Raw genomic sequence first — 20,532 nt, forward strand, 5'->3', positions numbered from 1 at the left:
CATAATCAGGGTTAGTGGATATTAAATGAATATATGAATGCCACGAGAATGGGCATATTGTAAAGTTAGGCCAGGGGGTTGTGTGTACTACAACTTAGTGTTGATTAGAAGTTGTCTCAAAAAGATGGTGCCACAAATTGTGCTACTCAAACACGTCATGGGTTATAGTGTTCTTAGGGCATAATTGATGGTGTTTTTGCACATATTTTTTTCCAGTTTTAGGCAAATTCCATTTTGAAAAAAAAAAGGTTTCAAACAATTTCATTTTTCAAATCACATAAATCAGGTTTCAAGTGATTTCATTTTCAAATCACATAAACTTGAGGCAATACACGTCCTTATCCTAGTAATGTCGATGACATATCAACATGCAACATTGAGACACTAGCATGAAACTTGTGTGCTCAAATGTTGTGTTCGAATAGTGCCTTTCACACCTGATCAATTGTGAAAATAATTTGATGTTTTTCTATTGGAATTCCTTGTTATCATCTAAAATATGATGGTTTTAACCTAGGTAGTCATAATTTAAACAACATTGGGGTGCATTTGAAAAAAAAAAACACCAATTTCACAAAATGTGCCCCCTCTGTTGAAAGTAATGTCAAAAAATAGGTCTAAATGTAGTAGTGATTGGATGTAGAAGGTACCCTTGTTGAACATAAAGAGGTTTAAGAGGACCCTAATGTGGTGTATCAACAAATTATGCAGGACTGTGACATAACTTTAATAATAGAAATACCATCTTCTCATATTCCTTCTACCCATGTGATTCTTTGACTTGCATGTATTGGTGCATTGGGAGAAGGTGATACTAATAGTGTTGGATCAAGCCTCACTTCCACTATCTAGTTGAAACATATGGTGGAGAAGAAAAGTAACCCCAAACGCTGATGAAGTAGAAATTGTTTCCTTTCTCTTTCAAAGTTCTAGGAATCCTAAGAAGGCCAAGATAACATCTAGAATCATTGTCGATTCTGGTACTAGGCATAATATTTTTGAAATAGTTAACCCTGATAAGGATGTAAACATGGATACAATCACAAAGGTTGACTATAATATCTCTCATGTTGATATGGGACCTTCTTACCTATAAAGTGAAGCCTATCATTCAAATTTCCATATAAAAGCACCAACTAAAAGGGCCACAGAATTGAAGAGGAAGAATTATGAGCTACAAAAGAATTTGGCAACGTTCAAACCTATAAGGAATCTATGACCTCTATCATCAGTTCTATTAGGGGAGAAAACTCTATCTCTAGTCAAGTTCTCCTTAATGCATAAGTCCTTGATCAATTTAAAGATGACATCAATAGAATACAAGTATTAGCTAAGTAGGTTGAACAAACACAAAATCAAAGTATGACACACCTAACCACCCTCATAAACCTATATATCAACATAACAAATAAAGGGAAATCCTTGATTTAAGAATTACAACGAATGAGAGATGTACAAATTAGCTTATACATTCTAGTGAAAATCATTGAAAAATATATTGAAACTAAAGCCTGCAATATTTATAACTGGAAAGATAGAAGATACTCAAGTGCTGAAATTCAGACCTCCTAGTTATATTCTACCTATTGGAAACTCTCCATGTATAAATATTACATTGGTTATTTTAATATGTATGAACATGGTTTATGTTTTACTTTCCCTATTAGATTTACAACACAAAGATGACAACAATTCCCATTTGGCTAACACCATTTAAATGGATATAATCTCTATAATTTTGGTATGTGAGATTGATATAATCTCCATTTGATTTATATTCCTAAGATTGACATAATGAACACCTTAAGAGGGACACTCTAGAGAAGACAGTTGAATAACTAAGGGTTAAGAAACCCGATCTAAAGATGTCTTTAAGGTTGGGGTTAGTATAAAGGGTAGAATAATATATTTAATCTTGTTATTGTTTAATTATAATATTTATTTTGTAGCTAATAATTGTCTTAAGCTAGCTCTAATAGCAGGGACATTACCGAGGTATCAGAGTTGTGATCTTGCCATCTTGTAGGGTAAGTGCAATTATAAACATTTCAATCAATTAAAGTTTAATTACTAGATATAGGTGATAATGAAGCCTTGAAACACAATTACATAAATGATCAATATAAGTTCATAAATACAAGTATTTTTGTCGAATTGGGAGAGGCAAAGTAAAATCTCTCGAGATAGGTAGATTCCAAGATGGGTACAAACATGTAGTCCAAATGCATTGAGGAAGCCTACTCATAGGTGAGTGTCTAGCGCCCTATGACAATTCAAATTCCAATTCACTTGAGGGAATGTAAGAAACAAAAAAAAAGACTAAAATCAATGTGCTGACTATTAAAATTAATTTCATTTTAAATATGTATCAATGATCCTCAAAGAGAACATTAAATGAATCATCAAACTGTAACAAAAGATGTTGAAACTTGGAAGATTACTTAAACCATATCTTTTGATTATGAAGATATCAATCAAATTATGTTTGGAACCATTTGAGGCAACTCAACACCTTGACATTATGAAATCTATAATTTGTCATCATATAACACTTGATCATGAAACACAAATCAATTGATTATGCTCAATCAATCGCTTAAATGAGAATCAATCTCACAATCATAAATTTGATTAACACATGAAATCTATCACACAACTCAATATAAGTGTACTTAAATCCATCTTCAAACTATCGATTATATCATTTAACTCAAATTCAAAAATTGTACCAGAGCCATGGATTGATCGTGATCCAGCCAATTAGATGAAAATTTATTATTGCTTGAGGACACACAAATTTGAGAGGGAAGGACTCTAATATCCCCTCTAAGAATGTTTTTTTCTTTTCATTAGAGCATACTAATTGGAATGAAGACCTTGTCGATCTATTCATGAGTATAACATATAATAAGCATTAAAAATAAACTGACTAAAACAAATTGATACATATGTATCATAATTAGATATTAATCAAATAATTACATAAAATATACTGATTAATCAAATAACTTAACTAAATATAAAGTAATTAATAAATAACTAAATACTAATTAACTAAATATTAATAAACTAAAACTAATCCCTATAACTACAATAACAAACAAAGAAAATCATATGATAGCCTTGTGAGTTGACACGGTCAAGTCACGACCCATTAAAGGGGTACAAACACAAGTCGGTAGAAGGGTATTAAATGGAGGAAATTATCATTGATATAAGGCATCAAATGGTAATGAAGGAAATAAAATGGAAGTATTAAACAAGAAGTCGGATATTCTATAAGCATGAGCACTTAAAGGAGAATGTATACCATGGGTGGGCCCTTTGATTTGACCCTAAATTATATTTATTTCATTACCCATTTTGGGAACAAATCCAGACTGACACATTGCAAGAGCATGGTAACGTCAACCAATAAAGGTATACATAGCATGGCGTGACATGTTCCTTTGTTTAGGGATATGACTCCTCTTTTAGCCCATGTAAATAGTGCTTTAAATTTGTAAAAGATAGTTGTGGAGGAGATTAGAAAATATGAGTATTTTATTAAAGAGGGGAATACGAAAGAAAAGCCATCAACTAAACACAATAACTAGCACTTGTACTCCAAAGGTTCAAGAGTCACACCGATATCAAATGTCACAATCTTGATTTTGATTATTCATTTTTATTCACTTTTAATTGACAACTTTGTGGAGATCAAGTAATATTTCATCCTCGTCTACTACAAGTGGCATTCCTTCAAAGAGCTATCATTGGAGGATTCTAGACCTTGTTAGTTGTTAGGGATATACCTTATTTCCATTAATACAGAATGATACAATATATGTAGAAATGATGAGCGAAAGTCAGTTATTCTTTACTCGATTATGAGTTCTTGTTAAAGTCTATTGTGCTAACACCTTGCTTCCCCTATTATACACAATTAGATTACCATTTTCACTTTTCTAGTAAGAGTAGTTTCAAATTTTGCCTTTTTTTTGGTAGGAGTAACATTAGATGCCCTCGTAATTTTTCTCTACACATATGATTGTAGATGGATAGTTTTGTCATATATTTTGGTCCCACTATATTTAAATGGTTGATCTTGTGTAGACTACAACATTTTAAAGTCATGGTTCAAACTAGATAGAAAGATATACCTTGTTCCTTGAATTCAACATTATTTTGATCTACTTTACCTTGTACTTATTTCTCTTCCACTTTTTCTTCATCTCTTCTTCATCCTCTTCTTCTTCTTCCTCTTCTTCTTTATCTTCCTCTTCACTAATATTGTTAAACTAATTCACTATTTAGGTTGAGTGAGATTTGTAAACAAGGGATCTAAGTCATTGAATCACCTAAACTAAGAATCACTTTCCAACTAATTTTTTTTAGCCATGGTTCAAACTAGATTGTGAGATATACCTTGGTCTTTGCATTCAACATCATTTTTTTCTCCCTTAACTTGTACTTCTTCCTCATCCTCTTTTTCTTCTTCTCCTCTTCCTCCTCAAATCACCATTTTGCTTGGGTTCCATAAGCAAGGAATCTAAGTCATTGAGTCACCTAAACTAAGAATCACTTTCTAACTAAATTTCCACGCTAGATGTGAGATCATAACTGATTTTTTATTTATAAAGAAAAATAATAATAACTAATATATATATTGACAGTTAGGGTTTATAAGAAAGGAGTCTAAATTATTGGCTTAACTAAAGCCAAGAATAATTTTCTACCTAAATATTCACGATAGATGTGAAATCATAACTAAAGAGTTTCTAAGAAAGGAATCTAATTATTGAATCATTTATACCAAGAATCATTTTCATCTTTCAAGATAAATGTGAGATCATAACTAATTTTTTGTTTCATTGATTCACTTAAACCAAGAATCATTTTTTTGCCTAAATTTCCACAATAGATGTGAGATCATAGTTAATTTTTTTTATTTATGAAGAAAAATAATAATAACCACAATGTACTAAATGTTTAATAACCCAATTGGCAGTCCGTTGTGTTCAAACAATAGTTGTTGATACAAAAAATTCAAACTCTACTTACAATATGTTTTTTAATAAATGGAATTACACTTGAAATTTCTAAAGTAAAAGCTATAAGTTTAGAATATATGAACATGATGAACTGAAATTAAAATTAAGAAAACCACAGAAAAGGAATCCACTTTTAGGAGAGTATAAATTCCATCTTTGAGTCAAATTTGTGATAGTTTAGTAATTAGTGTTGTCAAAACCTACATAATTTTCACGATAGCTATGACTTCATAACAAGGAAAGGGAACAACATACCATGTTGGGGAGGATAAGGCCTAGTCTATGTGGCATCCATTGAAGCAAGATTGGTAATCTAATAATGTTCCTATCAGGAAGCTTTGATAACCCACCAGACATCCAATTCTAGTAAGAAGTGTTGTCAAAACCTACATAATTTTCACAACAGAAATGACTTCATAACAAGGAAAAGGAACGACCTACCATGTTGGGGAGGATAACGCCTAGTCTGTGTGGCATCCATTGAAGCAAGATTGGTAATCTAATAATGTTCCTATTAGATAGCTATGATAAACCACCACACATCCAATTCTACAAACAAAATCAATCGTTCAACATAATACTTGATAACCCATAGGAAGTATACATGCTTACTCCACATTTATGAGAATAAATTTGCATCACTTTGGCAATTTAAAAACAAGTTAATATGACATTCATTTCTCACCTATTCACCACCCCTTGCACCATCATAAAAATAGAAAAGAAAAGAAAAATACCCACATGCTCAAGATCACCTATGCATTCATATATGCATTAATTCACGTAAAGGGTCAGAGACAATCGGAATAGCCATAGCACATCCCAACCAACATATTCTCAAACATGGAAAATCATATATCTGTAAGTGTTATTCATTGATAAACAAAACCATTGAAAAATTCCCAGTTTTTCCTATTTTCAAAATGGGGTGAGGAAAACGAACCAGAAGCTTTACAAAACAAATCTATCATTAAACATATCTTCCAAAAACAATAAACCTAAATGCTAGTACCAACCTTCATAAACACACCTATAACCATTCATACACATGCAATCTAAAGGAAATCAATCTATCATCTGTCATTTAAAATGTGTAAGGGGAAATATAATGCATATATACCTATTTATTCATTAATAGGCATGTTCAATCAAAATGCATGTATGTACTCATTCATTTACAGACAAGATCATTCAAAATGTCTCTATTTTTTTATTATTACTAAGCAAGTAATGAAATAATGGCAAATAACTATTGATCCATTCAGATAAAATCATACCAATAAGCTTTATTTTCTCCTCTACCAAAAAAATAGATAAGCAAAGGTAGTCAAACCAATGAACATTTCCATAATTTCATTTGGAGAAAAGATCATTTGAAAGAACCTATATTCAAAGATGGGTATCCATGAATGTAAATACCAATTCATTCATTCTCAAACAAGGCCAGAAATTGGTATTGGAGCTAGTTATGTTCTACACAGGCTAAAGTACCCAACAACCTCAACCTTCTAGTAGAGGATTAGACATTTAATGTGCAGACAACTAATAGAGTTGTAACTTCATACATATTGTGGATAAGAAAAACATGAGATTCCCTGTAAATTCATTTGGAATCGAATAGGTGTTCCTCTAACTGAAAATTTCATATTTTGTTTGGTTTTTCATGTTGTGTTAATGTGTTTTGTTCATATTTTGTTTGGATAGAAAGTTATAGATGAGTGCCCTCCATGATTATGAATCTCTACTTTTGTGCAGATACCTCAATCTGCTAGTTCGGGAAACTGAAATTTGAACCACCATATCTCCATCCACAAGCCAAGCAATAATTCCTAAGATGTTGTCAACACCAAGAATTGAAAATGAAAACTCTTATTTAATCCTATCACTCACCTTAAAATCCAGGATAAAATCCAAAGTTATAAGTTTGGATGTTGGGGACAATCTTTTTGATTGACACAATCGTAGATGATCTTTTTTCCAGTGACTGCAACTCACAAATTATATCAAATTAGTCTTAGAATCAATTATGTTTTATAGAGGATAAAGTGTCCAATAGTCTCAAACTTCCAGTGGAGGATTGGCCCCAATGAAATATGCAGACAACTAATAGAAATGCAACTTCATACATACGGTGGATTAGAATACAAGAGACTCAATTAAAGCCTTTTTGTTCCTTGACTACCAAGGGATTCCATTTATTCCCAAAAGTCTTCCATTCTTGACAATACATGCAAGAAGGGCGATGTACATGTAAGCTTGTGGGAAAAATTCCATAGTTATTAACATTTTTTCTTTGAGTACAACATTATGCATGAAGAACATGGTCAAGTTATAGGAAACAGGGGAGATAGGCATAGCGAAAAGAAGAAATAATTGTTCGAAGCTTTCTGAAGTTTGGTAATATCATAATGGACGCTAGGTTGAATACAAGGGTGAAATAAAGGTAGAATAATTGGCCACTATTTCAACTAAGAGAAAGGTAGAGGCAAACACTATACAACAAAACCAGAAACTGTGTACTTGTGATGAGAAAACACTACATTGTGTACAAAATTAGAATGAACTCTACTTTGTAAGCATGCAAGAGGGATATAAGTTCCATATTGATAGTCGATATATATTTGTGTGTGGAGAGAAAACACATAAGATATTATTATCCAATTTAGGTTGTCCACCTCAATTTTAAGAGGTCTTTGTGTTGAGCTTTAATTTTAAGTTGGTCAGTAGCGCTGCAGCAAACAATTTTTTTCACAAGTATTTCTATGGGCAAGTTTTGATGGATAACTAAGATGAGTTGCAAATTCTAATAGTGTGGTATTGATATAGGTAGGGATGCTGCAAGTTGGAAGCTTTGGTGGAAGTCTTGTCACTAGCTACCACCTTGAAAGAGTTGAGCTCAACTGCTTGTCATCTGACAATTGTGTGTGTAGGTGACAGTGGACTAGATTCTGCTTACCATAGTAGGATAAACAACCAAACAAAAGTGATTGATTCTTGGAGTTCTGAGTCCATCTCATTCGAGCAAGCACATAACACCATTTTCACCACACCAATTGGACTGAATAGGTAGTATTGTGATTTAGATTCTTATATGACTACAAACGATCTCCTCGGATAGCTAACGAGACATTACATGAATACTGTGGTCTAAAATGAATTCCCTAGGGCTATCAGTAACCTGTATATGTGAAATTGTCACTCTAGGAGACAGGAGTCTGAACCAAACCTTTCTCTATGAGGAAGCAAATCTTAGTTTTGTGAAAAAATATCCAATCAAGATAGAAACTAAGATCTTGAACATATCATTAGAAAATTAAACGATGAGCGGTGCCCTACTTTATAGTAGTAGTCAACTTCACTCAACATCTAAGAACTACAGGAGTGATAACAAATTGTGGGCCACAGAAAGAGAATTAAGGGCAGAGCCATAAATTTAAACTACAATTGTGAAAACTCTAATAGAATCATCTCAGTATTCGATACTTGCAAAAGCAAAAACTAGTATTATTATCAACACTATTAAATACAATTAATAGAATAAAACAAATTATAGCCAAAGGTGAAAACGATTCAGAGAGCAGTCAATATCTGATGAATTAAAACAGCAACACAAAGAATAAAAAACAGAGCTTAAAAACAGAGCAGCAAAACTCAAATATATCAAAGAGCTATAAAGTTTCTTCTTATTATTACAGCTGAGAGGAATGCTCTATTTATAGAGCTCATACATATTTCTAGAGGGTTCTTGAGAAGCTTCAAGAAAGGAAGCACTCTAGAGATTTCTACATAATTTTAAATTCACATTTTGCACAAAGAGAGAGGCTCCAAGAAGCAAGTAGAAAGTTCTGGACTGTGCATTAAATGCCCAGCTACTATAATAAACATTATTTTTAACACCCCCCCATAATGTTTATTTGGAGAGAGTAGGAACATCTTTGAGCTGCAATAGATTTCTAAATTTCGTAGATTTTACAATAGACAATGCTTTTGTAAATATATCAGCAAGTTGATCTTCTGTTCCGCAAAATTGAAGCTCCACCTCTTGTCTTTCAATTAGATCTCGAACAAAATGATGATGCACTTCTATATGCTTGGACCTTGCATGATATACTGGATTTTTTGCTAGCTTGATAGTACTTTGATTATCACAAAATATTGTTGTTGGAGAGTCTTGTGGATGATGCAATTCTTCAAGTAACCTTCTAAGCCATAATGCTTCTTGAGATGCCTTTGATAAACCAATATATTCAGCTTCTGTAGATGAGAGTGACACTGTTGATTGCTTCTTGCTACTCCACGAAATCGGTCCCGATCCAAGATGGAAGATATATCCTGAAGTTGACTTTCTATCATCAATGTCACCTGCATAATCAGAATCTGTATATCCAACTAAAGTAGGTTCTCCTCCATATTTGTATTCAATGCCAAGCTGGTAAGTACCCTTAATATATCTCAATATTCTTTTAGCCGCTTTCCAGTGTTCAATGTGTGGATCTGCCATGTATCTCGATACAATACCAACTGCATATGCAATATCTGGTCTAGTTATAGTAAGATACAAAAGATTTCCAACAAGCTGCCTATATAATTTTCCATCCACTTTCTTTTGAGTAGAGTTAGCACCTAACTTTACTCCTATTTCACATGGTGTATTACATGGTTTACAATCACTCATATTGAATTTTTTAAGTACATCAAGAGCATATTTAGTTTGAGAGAGCATGATTCTTCCTTCTTCTTGCCATACTTGCATACCCAAAAAATAGTGCATTAGTCCTAAATCAGTTATTTCGAAAGCTTGTTTGAGTTGATTTTTAGTTATCTCAATATCATGTGCGTGATTTCCTGTAATAATCAAGTCATCCACATACAATACAATGATAACAACCTTATTATCACAATATTTTACATACACATCTGGATCAGCATTACTTCTTTTAAATCCAACTTCTAGGAAGTACTTATTAATTTTTGAGTACCATTCCCTTGGTGCTTGTTTGAGACCATAGAGTGATTTTATTAATCTACACACCAAATTCTCTTCTCCATACTTAATAAATCCTGGTGGTTGTTGCATATAAATTTCTTCTTTTAAGTCACCATGCAAAAATGCACTTTTTACATCCATTTGAAAAATTTTCCAACCAAACTTTGCAGCTAAAGCAACTATTGTACGAATGGAAGTCATCTTAGCTACTGGAGCAAAGGTTTCAGTATAGTCTATACCTTCTTCTTGTGAGAAACCTTTAGCCACTAACCTTGCTTTGTATTTTTCAATAGCTCCATCTGATGTGAATTTGGTTCTATAGGTCCACTTGCAACCAACCACATTTTTGCCTTCTGGAAGTGTTGTTAGTTCCCATGTTCCATTCTTCATCAAAGAATTGTATTCTTCTTGCATAGCTTCTTCCCATTTTTCTTTTCCTTTTGCTTCTTCATATGTGTTTGGAGTGTCAACCTGCATCACCTTAGTCATAAGAGCATAGTTAGCAAATATATATCTAGGACCTTCTTGATAAATTTCTTTGATGCTTCTAAATTTTTTTGGATTTTCATTATCACTTTCTTGAGTCTCATCCCATGTAGTGGTTTGCACACCTTGACTTTGACTATTGGTAGAAGTAGAATTTTCTTCATCAATCAAAATTGGAAAGAAAGATAATGTTGGAGAATTATCATTCTTAACATCTTCATCAAACCATACATTTCTTTTAATATAGATTTCATTAGTTCTAGGATTGTATAACCTATATCCTTTCGATTCCTCACTATATCCAACCATTATGCACTTCTCGCTTTTCCTTTCAAGTTTGCTCCTCCTTTCATCAGGAATGTGAGCATATGCTTTACAACCAAAAATTCTAAAATGAGATACTGTAGGCTTTCTTCCACTCCATGCCTCTTCCGGTGTTATGTTCAAAACTGCCTTAGTAGGTGTTCTATTCAAGATATATACGACAGTATGAACTGCTTCAGCCCAAAATTTAGCTTCTAGATTTCTAGAATGAAGCATGCACCTAGCCATTTCTATTATAGTTCTATTTTTCCTTTCAGTAACACCATTTTGTTGGGGTGAATAAGAGACAGTTGATTCTTTTTTAATGCCATGTTCTTTACAAAAATCTAAAAGAGCTTTATTCATGTATTCAGTCCCTCTATCAGTTCTTAGTATCTTTAAGTACTTTCCACTTTGTTTTTCAGTCAAAGCTTTAAACTCTTTAAACTTTTGAAACACTTCATCTTTCTTTTGTAGAAAATACACCGAAATTCTTCTACTATAATCATCTATAAAAGTGAGGGCATACCTTGATCCTCCAATTGATGATGTTTTTGAAAGGACCCATTACATCACTATGGACTAAATGTAGAGGAGTTTTTGCTCTCCATGATTTACCTTGAGGGAAACTTTCCACATGTTGTTTTCCCATTGCACATCCTTCACACACCTTAGGGCTTAATGATATCTTTGGCAGCCCATGCACCATTTGTAATTTCTCCATAAGCTTGAGACTTTGAAAATTGATGTGCCCCAAACGCTTATGCCATAACCTGCTCATATCATCATATTGAGCAATAGCACACATATGTTTATCTCCACATTTAGAGGTAAATTCTTGAAATTTATATAATCCATTCTCCATTTTACCAATTGCAATGACTCTATAATTATCATTGACATCCTTGATTAAGCACTTATCATTGTAGAATTCTATTTTATGTCCTTGACTTGCAATTTGAGATACTGAAAGCAGATTTGTTTTTAATTCAGGGACTAATTTCACATTTTTGAACAAACCATTATCAATTTTGACATTACCAGTCCCTTTAACTTCTAAAGCACTATTATCCCCCAAATATATTTTCTCTATATTATTTTCACTTATTGATTCAAATTGATTCTCATTATGAGACATGTGTTGTGTAGCACCAGAATCAATAACCCAATCTTCTTTGAAAGTATTATTTTCTTTAAGTGCAACACAAAATGCATTTCTTTTAGAATCTCCTAATTTTGGATAATTATTTACTTTCTTTTCTACATCTCTTTTCTTCTTGAAACATTCATTTGCTTTATGACCCATTTTACCACAATAATGACATTTCCATTTACTTCTATTATGATCTATATATGAAATACTCTTATTTTCATTCTTCCAATTTCTTTCTTTAGATTCATTTTCTTGTGACTTCTTATAATATTGTTTTCCTTTCATTACAAATGCTTGAGATTCACCATCAAATGATTCTTTTTCTTTAACTTGTCTTTTCTCTTCTTGAACCAACTTAGCACACAATTCTTCTGATTTAATACTTTTTAATTTATCTGCAGTATCTAAACCCCTTATAAATGATTGATAAGATCCTGGAAGACTTTGTAATATAATTTGCACAAAATCTTTATCATCTATATCTTTTCCAAGAGAAGCAAGCTCATTTTTCTTTTCCTTTAACTTACTTAAATGTGGGACTATCTCTTGTGAGCTTGATAATTTCAAATTGTATAATTCAGTTGTGAGAGATAAGATCCATACATCACCTGAATTTTGATATAAATCTTTCAAAATCTCCCAAACTTTGACTCCACTTCTCTCATTACGAACTTCTGGAAAAACTTCTTCTGAAAGTGTAAGCTTGATTAGTGCTGCTGCCCTTTTGTCCCTTTTATCCCAATTATCTTGATCATTTCCTGGATTCGTAGGCCTTTGTTCACTACCAGTCACAATATCATAACAATTTTGAAGGGTTAGAGTGATTTCAACATGAGATACCCAATCATAATAATTTTTTCCATTTAATTTAACTGTAGGCAAAGTCACACCAAGTGATTCCATTGTTAAATTCTCTCCCCTTTTTTTGGATGAGAATGAAAGATATTTAAAAACTTGAACACCCAAGCTTGAAATTGAAAAAATCTCACCAATTTGTTGAAGAAAAAACTTTTTCTTTTGCTGCAATATCCTTCTTTTGATGTAGTTTTTTTGTCCCAAACCAAACTGCTGTTCACTCCTTAGTTACAGCCTGCAAATGTAAAGATTCACACAAAGAAAACACATATATTCATTCCAAAAGCATCATATATTCACAGCCCAAAGAACTGAAAGTGCTCTGATACCATGATGAATTAAAACAGCAGCACAAAGAATAAAAAACAGAGCATAAAAACAGAGCTTAAAAACAGAGCTTAAAAACAGAGCAGCAAAACTCAAATATATCAAAGAGCTATAAAGTTTCTTCTTATTATTACAGCTGAGAGGAATGCTCTATTTATAGAGCTCATACATATTTCTAGAGGGTTCTTGAGAAGCTTCAAGAAAGGAAGCACTCTAGAGATTTCTACATAATTTTAAATTCACATTTTGCACAAAGAGAGAGGCTCCAAGAAGCAAGTAGAAAGTTCTGGACTGTGCATTAAATGCCCAGCTACTATAATAAACATTATTTTTAACAATATCGTCCAAATGTGCAACAGACTGGGGCGCAACACATACAGGCGAGAGTAACTGGGGGGTTTGTTTAACTCCATCACCCAAGAGGATCCCAAACAAGATTCAGTTTTACCGGAGATGTCAAAAAATTACATTCAGAAAATTCTAATTTATAGAAATACCTGCAACAGGTAAAGCACATCTGGAAGAAAAAAATAGATGACTAAAGAATAAATTCTAGAACCGTTATGATTCAAAATATTACTTGACTTATAATTAATAAATATAGAAGGTTTTGTTGTTAACGGAATGGGTGAAGGTAAGGTAGAGAAACACCAAACTCGCTCTGTAACATGGTTCCACATTTATAGGAGCCTTTCTGCAACCTCTCGCCCCCTTCCTGCAAGCACGAATACAACCATAATTAGGAAAGACACAATGGAAAACACACGTTCAACAAAGAGAATTGTTTACAAAAACTAATCTCACTGGTAGATGTGCTCTTACAGCCGGTGGCGGTAAATCCCTAGACGGTAGTGGTGTGATGTTTATCCTCCTACGCGAGCAACATCAGTCGACCACGGAAGCTACTAGGTGCTCACATCCCCCTTTCCCGTTACCTTTGTGCCATGCACTCAACTGCATCAGAAATAAAATCCTGTCAGGTACAAAACGAGATTCCGACGTGGACAAGACAATTCCCGGTCGAGAATCTCCTCGTAAATAGCCTAATCGACTAATAAAGGCTAAGTAAGGATATAAAAGCCGAAATTCTAGGGCCAGAGGATAGTTACATCTTAGGATGTCAAGGATTTTGTAATTGGACAAAATATTAAGAGCTATGAACTCAAGTTAAGGGGAGGTATTGTTTATTGCATAAAGATGACAACTTACATAGGGGAGGAAGAAACAATGTGGTCAATGAAGGACATTAAACCTTACATTAATTATTAAAGGTATGTTATCATTTTCTTTTATAATTCCCTCCTTTCTTTAGAATAATTAAATAGATATCATAATTACATGGTATATATATATATACAGTCAAATATATGTATATACATGTATACATATATATATATTAAAAAGATGTAATATTTATAAAAATATATTTGATATTATATGATAGATTAATAATAGTTCTTATGGTGAAAAAAGGTTTGATCTCAAGCTCTTCATATCAGTATAAAAAATGGGTGAAATTCCTATTTGGCTGATATGATAGAGATGGAACTAAAACTTCTAGTATTAGTAACAAAGATGGGTGAAATTACCATTTGGCCAACATGATGGATATGGACTACAAGCTCTCAGTGTTAGTATCAAAGATGGGTGTAATTACCTATTTGGCTAACACAACAAAGATGGATAATTAGTGTCTATATAACAGAGAGACACAATTCCCATTTGGCTGACACCATTTAAATGGATATAATCTCTATAATGTTGGTATGTGAGATTGATATAATCTCCATCTAACTGACATGTCTGAGATAGACATAATGGACAAAATATTCTGATGTGTCAACACATACATATGTGAACCTTAAGGAGAACACTCTAGAGAATACGATTGAACAATTAAGGGTTAGGAAACTCGATCTAGAGACGTTTTTAAGGTTGGGGTTAGGATGAAGGGTTGAATGTTTTAATCTTGTTATTCTTTAATTATAACATCTATTTTCTAGTTAATAATTATCCCAAGCTAACTCTAATAGTAGGGACATTACATCAACTTAAGTGAAAGGTAGATGTCAAGCTTTTGCACCCAAGCTCGTGCACTAATCTCCCCACCACCATCAAGGAAGATAGAGCGAGCTTGTTAATAGCTCTAAAAGGTCATCATTATGCTACTATCTAGGCCACATACACCACAATTCCTCATACTATCTCCACATTGTGCATAATATTGATGTAGAGGAAAAGCTTCTCCTACATACTCTAGAAGGTGTGCCCACTCATCACTAGTTGCCATAACATCTAAAACTCTACACCCTCAAGTGGGCCAATTGATTGTGGTTCTTATTTGGCAAAAGATGGGTTGCATAGGCTTGTCAACTATCCAAGTACGTGTCTTACGACACAAAGGATAATCAAATGCACTATCCAACAAGATGGGGCTCTACACTCCCACGACTCCATACAACTAATACTAATATATCACACATATCCCTAGGGTGATCCATATCAAATTTACCAAGGGTTCCACTTATTTGCTCTAAGGCCTACGCAATCAATCATTGTGTATTAGCAAGAGTTCAAAAAATCTCACAATCTAGATCATCTTGCTAGTTTTGTCTATCTTGTAGGTAGGGACTCCTATTACCATCACATCTCACTCATAACTACACCTGTTAGATCATCTATATCAAAATTAAATTCCTCTTGTACTCTTGAGGATAATATTTGTACAACTCAATCCTTCTATGATACATAAACATAATCACATATCCTAAGGTTGGAAGGATCATGGCTTTGATACCACTGAAAGATCCCTTTCAAAGCCGACATTGTTTTTTTTTAAATTTTAATTAATAAGAGATCACAATTTCTATGTAGGCTTAAAATTATTTTTGTTTTCTTGATTCCAATGATAATTGAATGTGCAAGCATAAAGCATATGCTATGAAACAAGTCATGAAACCCAAAGTAAAATAAATATGCAAGTCTAATACACATTTATGTACCTGATTAATTAAGAACTACAAATCCAAATCGAATATTGGAAACACCCATAAACAACAATCTCATACCTAAAATTCCAACACTAATCAAAGTGGGGATTTAATTTCAAAATTCAAGTCTTACTACAAGGAACAAACAACACCAAATCCATATAACGTTTATGAATGATGAAATCACCGACAAACCCTAATTTCCAAGTTGTGATGTGCACTTCCTCCTGGGACGATTTTCTTGTAGACTAATCTACGAATTATTCAATGATCAAATGCTTCAAATCTGAATCTACAATTTGTATTCTCAATCTAATTTCACTCCAAGTCTATCTCCTCAATTTTGACGTGAACTTCTACACATTAGCAACAATTTCACCAATTTTATTTGGAGTGTTGCTATTGGAAATTGAATACTAAATTCCATATTCAAATCCAACAATCTAACTTGTATTATTGAAACCTTGTGAATAATCCACTGAAGTGCAAATAGAAACCATGTATGGAATACCCTCAATACATAACTACGTCTTCATTCAATTCACAATTCTCCAAGGAGATATATTCCTAGAAGTCTAATATGCTATTGAAACTCTTCCTCAAAGCTCAATTTCAAATTATTGTTGTATGAATGTTTGAATGCCAAAATGAGCCTCCACATGCTTCTTTATTCAATTGAAATCCTAAGTGCTCCTCTTAGTGTTCCATCTATTTAAAATACATAAATTTTAAAAAAAATTTCCCTCCTAGAGATTTCAACTAGTTAGAATCCAATGGCCACCTTTTAAAACAACATTGTCTTCAAAGGATGCATGTCATGGGGCCCACTCTATAACATCTTATTATATTATAGGTGATCTAATTAAATAGCTTTATAATTTAAAATTAATTTCAAAATCCATCATTTTAACTCCAAATAAAAACACCAAGTGTTGTCACTAGTATAGCAAGGTCATTGCTAGTCCTTAAAAAACAAACCCTTCCTAAAATTTAGGAAATTATCTCAAACCATCTAGAATAACTTTGAATGCCTCATATACCATCTCCCAATCTCCTAAAAGTTTTTGAATTGCATTGCATATTTGGAAAGGTTCATAAAACTCTTTACAAGGCTCCACTAATCCCAATTTGGTCCCCTAATCTCTTTGCTAACCTACAAGAACCCTTGATTATAGACCAACCTTTATTGTAGTTTGAACTTCCCAAGGAAGAGTCATTACAAGCTATTGGTAACTTCTTGTTAGTGGTCAACAATCGCCCTCCTCCCTCTAGCACAATAATGTGTTCTTAATACTTCCATAATTCATGCCTTACAACCAGTTCCACTCATAAGGCTGCTTATACTAACCAATTGCATATCATTGTAATCTTCACATGTACTCACTTATATTTTGATTAATATAATATGATATTGCTATCAGGATTTAACTGTGCAGTTTCTGAGTCAAACTCATTGATCCATGTTTAACGAGTAGTGATTCACACAAATCCATCTCTCATGAGAATAATGGACACTTAGCACTCATTGGATCTAGGTGATGCTCACATAGGTCAAGCGTCGAGATTTCCCGAGAGGTCACCCATCACATCACACTACACATGAAACATGGGTCAATGAGTTTAATTCAGAAACTACACAGTTAAATACTGATAGCAATATCGTAATTTGACTTGCTGTGGAAAATATCTCCTACTTATTAATATAATATTGTTGAATATTTCAAAGTAAACATTGGTACTTTAGAACACAATTTGCCTTTTGCATCGTAGATTAGCTCACTATAAATGGCACAAAATCTTCCTATATGATAATATGATCATCTTAATTTTTGAATTATATTACTGATCATTTGAAACATAGCACATAACCTAGCATAAGAATAACAACCCAAAAGACATCTCAAAATTCATTGATAATTAAACAACTCTTCACAAAATAACCAAACCCTATCAAAAAATAAAATTAATGGCTATTAACAAAACCTTATTAGGTTGGTGTCCTAAAATTTTACTGGTGGTGAATTAAATAGCCTACAACATTGCCCAAAATGTCAACGAAGACATCATTTTGAAGTTTATCTTTTCCGGGCCATTAATATCAGCCCTGACCATTAATTGGCACTGGTTTCTGATACAGATGGATACTTAAAGTCACATAAATTTAAGGAATTTTACAAAATATTCTGTGACTGCCGATTCTGAAGTCAGCATTAGATTGTCTCAACTACAGGTAAGTTTAGATTGTCTCAATTTTTTAGCAACAAATAAAAACAGTTATTGTAAGTTAATTTATTCATGTCAATGGAACACAAGAAACTAAATATATCAGGGCATTGAATCAAATGCAATAGTTGATCCGGACTTGAGACAAAAATAATTTTCAGAAACCATACCTGGACTCGTTAGCAGAATAAAGACTGGTAACACAAATAGCTTAAGCATATTTGGTAAGAATAATCACTTCTCTATAATACATAGATAAAAAAATTCCCGCAGTTGAAGCCAAAATTATTTGGATGCATTTTAAGCACCTCTTTATCCGAGGAGAGAAAATACTCTTTCCCATACCAACCCTACAAGCCACACTTTGACCACATTCCCAAGTTGAAGCCAAAACATATCTTCCTTCATGAATTTGACCATGTTGGCCATGCTTTGATTAAATAAATCAACACATGCCCATTTCAGCAGCATTCTAACTAATAACGGCTGAGATAGGCTATACAATGTTAACTATAGAAACAAAACCAAAACCTGTAATTCTATCACAATTACAAGTGTTGCTCCGTCCATTTAGGATAAGCTCGTTTATACAAACTAAGACAAACTGTATCCCGCTGCTGAAGAACGCCATCGAAAATGCACTTCATTGTCCCTGTAAAGAACATTCACAGTATTTCAAGAATACTACTAGATATAGAAAAGCAAACATAATGGGCAGCTAAATTTGGGTGACAATCAAACAAAAGAAATCCTCCTGGAAGAGGAAATAGCCCATTAGTTTTGCCTCTTGAGCATTTGACAAGATATAAGTCTATTGGTTTTCATTATTTATAGAACATTTAAATGATTTACAAGGGTAATCATGTTTGCCAGACACAAAAACCTATAAACTTAAGATCAAAATACCTCTGGCATTGTCTTACCTCAGGACAGAAATTTATTTTAAATTTGACTAAAAGGACAATGAATTTCATAAATGAAAATACGACAAAAATGATAGATGTGAGATATTATTTTCTTTTTTGACAGATGCCAAGCTATAAATTTACAATGAGGGGTTATCAAAAAATAAGAACACGGTGAATACTAATGATCTCCAAATTTTCAATAAAAATCACCAAAACTACGAAAAATGCCATTGAGCCAAATAAAATGTGCAATAACCAGTGAACTCTAAATATATGTTTCAACTTAAAATTAACTTATGCCATGTGGCACGATTCATGTGAATGTTTTAAAACTGTTACTATTGCATGATGTAAGTTATCTATCCTATTTGTTTTAATGTTCAATGATTATTGGCATGCTCTTGCAATTAGTTGATATGGTTAATCACAACAGAGAAAAAGGTTACAAACAGCCATAGACATTGATCAAACTAGGAATGTTCAATGGTTTTATAAGTAATCTGCAGGCTTCAAGATCCAAGAAAAAAAAGCAAACACTTTAATAAACTGTTGTTAGCACCAGAAATACAAACAGTTGATCACCAATAAGACCAGGAAAACAGTGTCCGAAAGAACCAGCATAAAACATTGATTGACACTACAAGGGTTGAGGATCCAAATTTATATTACATTGGACATTTTTGAAATTTCAGAAATTGCAGAATTCCAAAATCACTTTGAAAAGTCTGGTTTGAAAAAAGAAAAGAAAATGCATTAACATAAATATTTGATATTGTTAATAATAGTACATATTAAGGTATTTTATTACATATGGAATATAATACCTTAATATGTACTATTATTTATTGTATACCATAAGATATTAACATCATAGATGTTGCAAAACTATATATAACATATAGTATTTCTGAATTTCATAAACATGTGAAAACGCATCATATTCTATTGTAACACATATTTCATAATTTTTAGCACAGAAACCATTTTATTTAAAAAATTAAAAAATTAAAAAAATTGTAAAGATCAGATCGCACTGATTACGTACGTTTGAAAATTCAGGACCAAGCAGGATAAGGGCTAGATCTCAACAAACTTGGTAACTAGGGCAGTCCTAACAGTAGATAGGAATGGGAAAAGAGAGGATTTTAGTCAAAAGCCACAGCTTTATTTCTTGGCAATTTGTATCTTTTGAATAAATTAATAAGAAAATACTTTCATGTTTTAAGAGTAAGAATTGTCTTCAAGTTAACAAATGATTCCCTACAAA

General features: G+C 32.8%; 2 protein-coding genes across 10 annotated transcripts in view; both read right to left on the reverse strand.

Moving 5' to 3' along the window:
* Window positions 1–12,875, reverse strand: part of LOC149556324 (uncharacterized) — a 96,429-nt gene extending 83,554 nt beyond the window's left edge. Inside the window, exons 1-2 of one of the 2 annotated variants that reach the window (XM_089830572.1) lie at window positions 12,571–12,875; window positions 9,622–10,491 (exon numbers count right to left, since the gene is read on the reverse strand). In XM_089830572.1, the coding sequence (XP_089686698.1) occupies window positions 10,487–10,491; window positions 12,571–12,865 (300 nt within the window). In that variant the 5' untranslated portion in view covers window positions 12,866–12,875 and the 3' untranslated portion in view covers window positions 9,622–10,486. Of the gene's footprint in view, window positions 1–9,621; window positions 10,492–12,565 lie in introns of those variants that run through there. The other variant, XM_089830571.1, reaches the window with a different exon arrangement.
* Window positions 12,876–18,577: 5,702 nt separating this feature from the next.
* The window catches only part of LOC149556326 (uncharacterized), a 205,906-nt gene continuing 203,951 nt past the window's right edge, over window positions 18,578–20,532 (reverse strand). For all 8 annotated transcript variants that reach the window (XM_089830577.1, XM_089830579.1, XM_089830583.1 and 5 more), the window contains one exon: window positions 18,578–19,009. In XM_089830577.1, coding sequence (XP_089686703.1) covers window positions 18,906–19,009 — 104 coding nt within the window. In that variant the 3' untranslated portion in view covers window positions 18,578–18,905. The remainder of the gene's footprint in view (window positions 19,010–20,532) is intronic.

The sequence above is a fragment of the Cupressus sempervirens genome, chromosome 5 (assembly GCF_028749045.1).
Source record: "Cupressus sempervirens isolate cs-2001-9-10 chromosome 5, ASM2874904v1, whole genome shotgun sequence".
NCBI classification, from domain to species: domain Eukaryota; kingdom Viridiplantae; phylum Streptophyta; class Pinopsida; order Cupressales; family Cupressaceae; genus Cupressus; species Cupressus sempervirens.